This window comes from Pelodiscus sinensis, chromosome 2 (genome assembly GCF_052426305.1).
Source record: "Pelodiscus sinensis isolate ZL-2025 chromosome 2, ASM5242630v1, whole genome shotgun sequence".
NCBI lineage: Eukaryota > Metazoa > Chordata > Testudines > Trionychidae > Pelodiscus > Pelodiscus sinensis.
This window is the reverse complement of record NC_143053.1, coordinates 180,663,847-180,674,750: the sequence shown is the minus strand read 5'-3', so window position 1 is coordinate 180,674,750 and position 10,904 is coordinate 180,663,847. Positions and strand designations below refer to the sequence as shown.

The following is a 10,904-nucleotide window of genomic DNA, read 5'->3' as shown; positions in this document are numbered from 1 at the left end:
CTGCTGGCCTGATGGATACCGCTGTGGAAAGAAGGCTCTGGAAGCTGTGCACACGGTGCGCGCACACTTAATTTGAATGGACATGAGCAACACATCTCGAAGAACAACAGTTACAGGTAAGTAACCGTTTTTTCTGCATCCACTGCCGATTATATGGGGGGAGGGGCCTTGCCCCTGCTTGTCTCCTTTTGCACAGGCCCCAGTTTAGAACTGTTTATGAAAAAAATTAGGGCGTTTGCATGGACCTCTCTCTACCCATCTCCCCCCGGCTGGAGAAACTGGGACCTCTTGTTCCTTCCCTTCCCATCTCAGGGGAAGAGAAAACCTACCCTTTCTTCTTGCATCTCTGATTTTCCCCCCTCCCTCCTCCTCCGCCCACCTTCAGACAGGGACACAGGGAGGAGCAGCCCTGGGAAAGCTGTCTTCTATGCCACTGAGGGCAGTGTTCCATCCATATGCAGAATACATTTTGTTATGTGCACCAAGGCATGGGCAGGTGTGTACCACCCATAGAAACACATTCTGCTGGCTGTGGGTGCACTGCTAACCACCTCGACAGCACCCGAATCAGTCCTGGGTGGTTTCTCAAGTGCTCAGCTCAGAGGAAACACTATTGAGGCCCCGGGCCTGGATCCTCCCCATGCTGTGGCTGTTGTGTCCACTTGTCCCGTTTTACCAGTCGCCCCTACTAAAGTTGTCACCTTTTGCATTGGCTGTCAATCCAGTATCTTAATGACTTGCAGTCAATTACCCTTATGAAAAGCACAATTATCATCTTCTCTTCAGTACGGTCCATTCTAGGGATGTAAATGACTAGTGGACTAACCCATAAGCTCCACACAGTACTTGTAAACTGGTGCCCTTATGAGCTTATCGGTTAGTACTATTGACTACTGCAGTTCTGCAATATTAAGGGGCAGGGGAGCCAGTGAGCAAAGACACTGGTCTCTCATTAGTCAGCATAACCTCGACCCCGCCACTCCGCACTGTCAGGGACAGGGGAGCTGGGGCAGGAAGATGCTGGTCTGACTGATAAGAGACCAGAGACTGAGCCAGTGTTTTTCATGCTGGCTCCTGTCCCTTACAATGCAGCAGCAAGGGAGGCTATGCTAGGACCCCGCATGGGTCAGACTGAGCACTGTAACTACTTACCATTATTGAGTACAGTAATTCCTCATTTAACACTATAGATATGTTTCAGAAAATGATTGTGTTAAGTGAAAATGTGTTATGTGGGGTCAATTTTCCCATTGAAAATAATGGAAAAGGTGGGGGTTGCGTTTCAAGCGGTGGTGTCTGTTGGGACCAGGACATAAGGTTGGGGGAGAAAGGGGACTGGGTTTCGGCAGGGAGGAGAGGTATTTGGCTCTGGGGAAGGGAAGGGATGAGGAGGAGAGGGAAGGGGGATTGGGTTGGGAGTATGCCCCTGGGACGGGTCTGCTGGGACCTGCACAGCATCTGGGGAGGAGGAGTCGCTGGGGAATGACACAGCGAGTGGCAAACCCTCCCCCCTTTGCAGGGTGGTGGGGGAAGCCCCGTGCAGCTGCCTGCAACAGGCCAGCTGGGAAAATTGTGTTATTCTGGGGACAGTCACGTAATTCAAAAAATGTTCCCTAAAAAAAAATCGTGCTATGCTGAAAATGTGTTAAGCGGACACCTGTTAAATGAGGAATTACTGTAATCAAGTCAATAAAAAAAAAATCTGTCGGCTACCTGATTAGAAACATAACCAGATTTTAACAGCTCTAGCCCCTTCCCGTTCTGTGATTCTATGATCCGCCCCCTCGGGGATGCAAGGACACATGCATCTTTCAACAGAGTCCTACCCTACCTGACACAAACTGGTTGGCACTGCCAGTATCCCGATCAAAAGCAGGCGCAGGGCACCGCACCGGTACTGCCGGTGGCAAGCCCTGATGATGATTGACCAGGATGCTTATGAAGCTCTCATCAGTCTCGGCCGCAGGGGAGGCTCCTCCTCATGCAGAGACGGGCAGCGCTCCCTGGTGCCCCGAGCTCCCCCCCCCCCCCGCGGGAAGCTCGCAGCCTGGGCTCGCCGGTGCAGCGGCGGGCAGAGCCGTCACGTGAGCGGGGCTCGCCGGAGAGCCGGAAGCGCAGCCGGTCGGGCCGCCACGTGGCTCGGCTGCCGCTGGCCCTGCGCGCCGCGATGCTGGGGGGCTGGGGCGCCGCGCACTCGGCCGCGGCCGGCCTGCTGGGGGCGCTGGCCGCCTGCTCCGCGAAACTGGCTCTGGGCGCCGGTTACCTGCGGGAGGCGTGTGCCGCGGCGCTCGGCGGGGAGGAGGAGGCGGCCGCCGGCCCCTGTGTCTGGGTAAGAGCGGGGCCGGCTGCTCCCTGCGTGGCGGGGCCACTGAGCGCCGCTGCCTCCCCCGTCAGGTGCAGCGCGGGGAGGCGGGGAACCAGCCCCAGTGTGAGCTGGAAGAGCCGCGCTGGCCGTGCCCGAGCCCCCGCTCGGCCCCCCAGCTCCAGTGCGCTCCCGGCTGGCACACGCAGCTACGCCGCGGCCCTGCACAGCCAGCCCCGCAGGCACAGCCGCGCCCTTCCTGCTTCCTTGGGAGAGCTCCGGCCAAGTTCCGATCAGGCAGTGCCCTGCACCGACCACCGGCCTCGGGGTGTGAGCCCAAGAACCTGGCTCAAGCTCTTGGCTGGGCAGCCCTCCCTCTGGGAGTACTTGCACTCCGTAGGGTGGCACCAGCTTTCTCAACACCCGTTCCCTCCCTGGAGGGGTTTTCAGTTCTAAGGGCAGGCCGGGTGTTGGAGGGAGCTGTGAGCCATGCTCGGAGAGAGGAAGGAAGGATCTAGCGGGACCCTTCACGGTGCACCGTGGCCTGTATTGCTGCCCTAGCAGTTCTAGTCCTCCTGCCTTGTGAAAACGAAACTGGCCAGAATTTAAGTGTGAGGCTAGCTCTAGACTACTGGGGAAGGTCGAATTGAGATATGCAACTCCAGCTACCTGGTTACATAGCTGGATTACATGGGCAATTGGTGCAGCTAGGCTCCTAGCCCACCCCTCTGCTGAGGCCCCGGCCCCATGGGAAAAGGGGGGGCAGCCCACTGAGCACACATGCCCCCCCCCCCACCATGGGGAGAGGAAGAAAGGGGAGCTCAGGTGCCCCAGCCTCAGAGCACCAGGGAGGTGAGTGAGCTACTCTAGCTTCCCTGAAGCAGGGCACTGGGGGCAGCAACACTCCACCCCCCAGAACACCTACAGCAGGCATTTTGGGGGGGCAGAGTGTGGGTGGGACCATGCCTGGCAGTTTAGGAAGGCAAACCATGACAAATGTGCTGTTGCATTCCCCACCAAGCTGCATGCTGCAAGACCTGCTGTAAAGTCAAATCAGGGCCCTAATAAGAAAAGCTTTTAGAATTATGCCAGTCTGTGAATTTGCTAGGTGGGCCCATGTCTTTAAGTTTGACCACCTTGTAGCATGTGAATTCAGTTGCCACCTCAGGCTGGCAGTAAGAGTTTGTCTGTCCCAAGAACAAAGGCCGCCTTGTTGGGCTTCGCTATTTAAAACACCCCAGGGTGAGGCAAAGAGCAGTTAATCCCCATGGAGAAGGCAACACCTTCCAGGTGTGTTTGTTCAAAGGCTTATACACTGATATCTATAGAAGCTGTGAAAGCTTGGCCATTATTCTAGTGCATAGAAAAAAAACTTTTTTTTTTTCCTGGCTTTGTGCACTTATGGGGTGTTTGCAGAGCTTTTTTGCCACTTCAGTTTCCTCCCTCACTTCTCCTTATCTTTATCATAACATACAGCAGATTAGGGTATGAAAACACAGGTATATTAGTGGGGGAACTAGGAGGTTTGCAAATAGTAGAAGATTCTTAAACAAAACAAAACTGCAGCCTTTTTCCAACTTGAGGCCGTGCATACAGGCCTGTCCGCTCTGAACCCGTAGCAGGGTCAGACCCAGTGTTCAATTCCTAATTACACCCACACAGGATCATTTTGTCAAGAAACTTGCTAGTGTTGGAAGGAGCTTGAATTCAGCAATAGCCAGATTGCACTTGGATGTTTGCCTTGTGAGGCAGAGCTCTCTCTGCAGCAGGTCTACTCTGCATGAGTGTTTCCAGAAGAACGGCCATTTTTCTGGAAAAACTACACTTACGTTGACACTGATATTATTTTTTCGACAAAGTCAAAAGAATGGAGTTTTTCCAACAACGGTAAACCTCTTTCTACAAGGAAGAAGCCTTTTTCCAAAAAAACGTTTTTGGAAAAAGGTGTCTGTGGACACGGAAGAGAGTGTTTTTTTTGAAAGAAGAGGCCTCCAGGAAAAAACACAGGTGCCCTGGTGGCCACACCATCCACAGTAATCACAACTGAAATGCGAGATAGCATCCGCATTGATTGGAGACTATCTTTTGAAAATCAGATTGCTTTTTCGTTGCACTTTTGCTGTGTGGATGCTCTCTTTTGAAAAAAGTTTTTTTTGGAAGATCTCTTCTGGAAAAGCTTCTTCTGAAAGAAGCCTGCAGTCTAGACATAGCCTGGGTGTGCAGAACCATTTACAATAGACTCTAGTTCTCTCAAATGCCTCTCAGCAGACACATGATTTGCGAAAACTCTAACATCTCCCTGTAAACACTGTGTCAGAAGAACTAGCAGGCGAGTTGTAAGGAGCAGTAGTTCGATCCTGAATTGGTTTCTATCTGATTTTCATATTGGTTGTGTCTACACTGGCGCGATCTCGTGCAAAAGCGGCCGCTCTTGTGCAAAAACTTGGTGCCTGTCTACACTGGCCACGTGTTCTTGCGCAAGTAAACCGATGTTCTAATGTATAAAATCAGGGCTTCGTGTGCCAGAACTCTCCCGCTCAGGAATAAGCCCTCTTGCGCAAGAGCTCTTCCTGAAAAGGCCAGTGTAGACAGGCAACATGAATTTCTTACGCAAGAAAGCCCTATGGTTAAAATGGCCATCGGAGCTTTCTTGCGCAAGAGAGCGTCTTCACTGGCATGGATGATCTTGCGCGAAAGCACATCTCTTGCACAAAAGCACATGCCAGTGTAGATGCTCTCTTCTAGAAGAGTTTTTGCAGAAGAACTCTTTCGCACAAGAGTTTTTGTGTCAGAACGCGCCAGTGTAGATGTAGCCATTGTGTTTTGGACACACTGGATTAAAGTCAGCTTTGCCTTAAACAAGCACAACTCCTGGGTGTGATGCATTCTTTTATGCTGGGACTGAATTTGGCCCATCTTGTGTGGCAGGAAATAAGTGGTTTAGATGTATTGAAGTGTGAATTAGTGGGCTTTCTAGATTGCTTTGTTTTCCTTAGCAGCATAGGACCATTTGTGTATATTTTCCATGCAACTTCCAATTTGTAGTAGCTAGAACAATTTTTACAGTGGGGGTGCTGAGAGCTGTTGAACCAAATTGGAAAGCTGGTATATTATGGAGACCACTTTGTGCCTGAGGGTGTTGCAGTGCTCCCCTAGTTCCAGCAGCTATGATTTGTAGTCTGAGGCAGCCAGAGGGGCTGGGTTTTATTGCAGAACCTCTCAGAGTCATTCTCCACCTGTGATTGTTGCATCAACTTTCCAGTTGCTTCCTTCTACCTCGGTTGTCTTCTGCAATTTAGTGTGTGAGTTTAGTATATTCTTTGATGTATTTGATTCGCTTGAGACACGCAATTATGTGCATCTCCTTTCCCTTTTCTTTTTTAATTAAACAAAAGAGCAGGAAGTTGTTCTAGTGGCCATGAAAAGTCCTGATTGACAGCCACAAAAGTGGCAAGTCCCAGATAAGATAATGCATTTCAAATCATGTTCCAGCAAGGGTGTATCCCTTTCTTAGAGAATTTTCCTCGTTAAGCAGTTTCCAGTTCCCTCCACCCTACCCCAAGATCTAGAGTCTGTCTATGTGATAAAGAACATCTGGCACTTGGATGCAGTTGGAGAGTAGGAGATTTCACTCAGAAATCTAGACCAAAGAAATTGACCCTTTCTTAAGCCCCAAGTCTGCTCAGAAGCACAACATTTCCTACTGAAAAAACAATGAATAGTCTAGCAGCACATTAAAGACTAACAAAAAATGTAGATGGTATCCTGAGCTTTCATGGGCACAAGCCATCAAATGCTTTTGAAGCTAATAGGAGTGGAGGGTGCTCAGTATTTTCTTGGATTGGTAAATGTAGAAATACATGAGTTGAGATTTCACAAGATATGTTTGTAATTCAGGTCCAGGCCATTTCACACTTGGGGCATTTTTTATTTTGCACAAAGTGTTTGCAAAATAGTTGGGAGAGTCAACTGCCAGTGGGGAAAAAAAAATCTGAGTCCCCTCCCACCCTTTTCTTCAGTTACACATGGTGCTCCGAGCAGGATGTGTCAGTCTGGTGTTTGCATGCAATGCTGTCATGTGGACCTTCTTTGCAAAAGCCCTCCACTACTCTTCTTCCTCAGCGACCGCCACACTGACAACAACCGCCTCCAACTTCATCTCTTCGGTGAGTAGAACTGATGTCATGGGTTTGAAGCCCCCACCAGGGTTCGTGTAGCCCAGTACCTTGTTTAACTGTAGCCAGCACCAGACAGGGGTCCAAAGGAAATTATAGGGACTCTGCATTAGGAATATGAGGGATAGTCACATCAATGATCATTTAATCTGACCTCCTGCATGCACAGGCTGTAGCATTTTGCCTAGTTGAGGGAATTATTCTTCCCTATTACATAAGTGGATGCTATCTAGCTCAATGGCTTGTGGTCACTTTAGTGTTTAGCACAGGGGTAGGCAATAATTTTTGAAGTGGCCCCGGGCGGAGCCTAATCCAGAAGGGGCGAGGCCATAATGCTTCTGGGCTTCCCCACCCACAGACCATAATTGGGTCTGGGGTTGGGGGAACCCTTTTGCACCCCCCCTTCCCACTAGGCACCCATGTCCCTGGCAGAGCAGGAAGAGGCTTCACACACTCCCCAGGCCCTGTTTGGCCTGGGGGCGTGGGGAGCACACGAAGCTTCCTCATGCCCTACCCCCGCCCTGTGAGGAGCACACGGCACTTCAAAGTGCACGGGAGCTGTGCGAAGCTTCCCTCACTCTGCTCCCGCCCTGCACAAGCGTATGGCACTTGTGAGGAGCACATGGCACTTCCAGGGTGGAGGGGAGGAGGGAAGAAACTTTTTATGTTCCTCCTGTCCCCAGGCCAATCAGGGCGGGAGGAAACTTTGCATGCTCCCCACCCCCAGGTCCTAATTGGCCTGGGGGTGGGGGAGTGGCAAGGCCTCCATGGGCCCGGTCAACCTGCTTGGCGGGCCGGATCTGGCCTGTGGAGGCCCTTTTGCCCACCCCTGGTTTAGCATAACTTTCTGTTAGTCAGAAACAGACTGGCCTCATCAGTGTGCATGCCTGCAAATGAGGTGTGATGCAATGTCATGGTTTTGCTTTTACTGTGCATCACTCTTTAGCAAGCCCCAAGCCAAAATCATCACTGTATTATACTTGGCCCTGCTTACCTGTAACTCTTCAACTGGCACATTAATCTCCTTTTCCCTGCTTTATATAACTCTTGTCCAGTGTTTAGCACTGTAGGCTTAATTCAAAGGCCACTAAAGTCTTTCCATTGACTTTATTGAACTGCAGTTGAGACCCCTTGTTTCTGGAAAGATATTGTACATAGAAGGTATTCAGAAATTAGAGAGAAGATCAACAAAAAGATCAGGGTCTGCAGCATTGATTTGCAAGGGAGGTTTATAACCGTTCATTTGGCCAAGAGATATTTGAGTGCAGACTGGGAATAAAACAGTCTACTAACATTGTAGTGGCTTAAATACTAAGAGTGAAATTCTGGGTCCACTGAAATCAGTGGGAGTTTTACCAAGGGGAGAGAGAGGAATTTGGGGACTAAGTAAGAGTAATGGGATATAAATAAAGAAAGGGGATATTAAAACCAAATACGAAGACGACATTCCCATACTAATCTGTAGAATAGTGTTTCAGGGTAGTCCCATCACTTGGGACATTTAAGAGCAAGCTTGGAAGAAATTGATTTGTATTAGTAAATAATGGTAAACATCAATTTCGCTACACACGGACAAACCACTGAAGTATATTTCCACCTGTGATCATTTTAATATACAGCTACACAAAGTAAGAAGAAAGCTGCTTGAGAACATACTAGAGTTTGATGTAAGAATATTTATTTTGTATATTTTGACGTGATAATGACAGTTTATGGTTTAATGGTTATATAGCTTTAGCTGTCTGAATCTCAGCACCTACTGCCGTTAAATAATTGTCTGATACCCCATCATTTACCCTACATGTGAATATTTAAATTGATAAATATTGAAAAAAATGCTTAAAAGTCAGCATTGTTGTTATCTGTTATAATTATAAAACCTAAACCAATCAACATCTGCTAAGCCTCTTTTATGCAGGGCTGGACGAAGCCCCTGGGACCAGTCCTGCGTTGGCAGAAAAATTAAATATGTGATCTGTAGGTCTTTTCCAACTTCAACTCAAGCTATTCTCAGAGGCAGCAGATGTTCCTGTTGATGGTGGTTGCTGTAGCTGCTGTAGGCAGGCTTTCTAAGAATCGTGGGTCAGATTATCCAGTGGTGTAATTAGGCCGTTGTACACACCAGTGGAGGCTCTGCCCCAGGTTTGTACTGGAGAAGATTTCTTTGCAGCTCTGCCTTGTGACTGTATTTCTCTTTCTTTCCTTCAGGCGATCCTTGGCAAACTGCTCTTTGGAGAGAGTCGTGCACTCTTGTGGTGGGTAGGGATCAGCCTGGTGCTCTGTGGGCTTCTGCTGATGCACACCGCTTCGCCCGGGTCAGAACAGCAGCAGGCTGAGAAGAAGGACAAATAACCCGAACCCGCTGGGTTAGTTTCTATGCCACAGGCAGGAAACAATCTAGAGAGACAATCAGCCTTCAGGCCTTTCTCATGGAGGTGGGAAAGTATGATGCTCTTGCAGACTTGCTCCCTTGGATGACACTCCAAGTATGTTGCTGTCGTGCTTACAGGGAGATTGGTGCTTTGATTTTTCTTTTTCATGCTGTCCCCTAAAGTGACAGGGCTGACTTCCTGCTCATTACTATGGGCAGAACCAGGCTGGCCAATGGAGCTGGGTCTGAGTTTCTGGGTGTTAGACTCCTTGTTTCCCAGCCATGTGAACTGAGGCCCAATTGAGAGACATCTGCAAGCCCCTTTCACTCCATGGACCCGCAACCAGCAAAGTGATTACAGTGACACCAAACAGCTTCTTCCAAACAGTGTGTTATGTATTCATTCCCCCACAGAACAAAGGCTGCAAATGTGAAAGGGCCGTGTGCAGTTTTCCCTTCACCTAAAGCCCTAATTTTTCCTTGCCAGCTTTCATATGTCTCAGCCAGTGCTATTGTCCCTGTCTACATCTGGAGAAGCTGACTACCCCTGCTGCTATCGCTGTGTGTCTGTGCTCCTCTTGGCCATTGGTCAAGTCTCACTGAGACACCTCAGACAGCCTCTGGCCCTCATGCAACCAGCGTCCTCGTAGGCTCCTTTTGATCCTAGGCTTAGCCTTCAGAAAAGCAATCCATTCTAGCCTGGCTGGAATCTGGCAGGGGTTATTCCCCAATAAACAACACCTTCATTGCTTCTTCAGGACCCTCTTCTATGTTACTGTGTTGTCTTTCCTGCTGGGGTCCTCTAACCAATCCTTTTGCTCTAGCTCCATGGTAAGTGACCCTTCACAAACACGCACAGCTGTGCACCATATTTATAGAAAATAGTATGGCTATTTCCTGGTTGCATTGTCTATTTAGGACCTCAGAGACTCTGTCAACAGGGTTGGATTAATGTGAACCACAGCATTTGTACTGTACGACAAAGTGAAACAACACAGAAACTGTTTCGTTTCGGTATGCTGTGCGGCACTTAGCATGATGTTCTTGGTAAACCCTAAGTGCCACAGCGTTGGCAGGTGGATGTTCAGGAAGTCAGATGGGAACTCTTGTCTCTCCAAGCCAATGGTCTGATTCTTGGAGCAATTCCTGTTTTACATTTCAGCAAGATGACGGTATGGTACTATGTATGATAAAATCATTGGCACGAATTCTGCTTCAGTTTATTCCTACATAAGCTCTTTGACGTGAATAAGGTTGCAGGGATGTATTTGAAAGCAAGATTTGGCTAAGAGTCTGCAGAGATGGAAGAGACCCTCTCCAATGCGTCCGCATCCTTTCTATAGTGTGTGGGGGGGGGAGGGAGCCAGAACAGGACACAGTGTTCTAGATGTGGCCTCACCAGAGCCGAATAGAGGGGAATAATCACTTCTCTGGATCTGCTGGCAATTCTCCTCCTAATGCGCCCCAATATGCTATTAGCCTTCTTGGCTACAAGGGCACACTGATGACTCATATCCAGCTTCTCATCCGCTGTAATCCCCAGGTCCTTTTCTTCAGAACTGCTACTTAGCCATTTGGTCCCCAGCCTGTAACAATGCTTTGGATTCTTCCGTCCCAAGTACAGGACTCTGCACTTGTCCTTGTTGAACCTCATCAGATTTCTTTTGGCCCAATCCTCTAATCTGTCTGGACCCTATCCCTGCCCTCCAGCATATCTACCTCTCCCCCTAGCTTAGTGTCATCTGCGAACTTGCTGAGGGTGCAATCCATCACCTCATCCAGGTCCTTAATAAAGATGTTGAACAGAACCGATCCTTGGGGCACTCTGCTAGAAACCGACTGCCAATCTGACATTGAGCAGTTGATCACTACTCGTTGGGCCCAACAGTCTAGCCAGCTTTCTATCCATCTTACAGTCCATTTCTCCAATCCATATTCCCTTAACTTGCTGGCAAGAATATTGTGGGAGACCGTGTCAAAAGCTTTTCTAAAGTCAAGGTGTATCACATCCACTGACTTTCCCATATCCACAGAGATCGTTACCTCATCACAGAAG

At 49.1% G+C, this 10,904-nt stretch overlaps 1 protein-coding gene across 1 annotated transcript; it reads left to right on the top strand.

The window, feature by feature from the left end:
- Nucleotides 1-1,904: 1,904 nt before the first annotated feature.
- Nucleotides 1,905-10,056, top strand: TMEM42 (transmembrane protein 42). The gene is made up of 3 exons (XM_075921867.2): nt 1,905-2,329; nt 6,322-6,468; nt 8,686-10,056. The coding sequence occupies exons 1-3, from the start codon at nt 1,982-1,984 to the stop codon at nt 8,827-8,829; spliced, it is 639 nt and encodes a 212-aa protein (XP_075777982.2). The 5' UTR covers nt 1,905-1,981; the 3' UTR covers nt 8,830-10,056.
- The last annotated feature ends 848 nt before the right edge of the window (nt 10,057-10,904 follow it).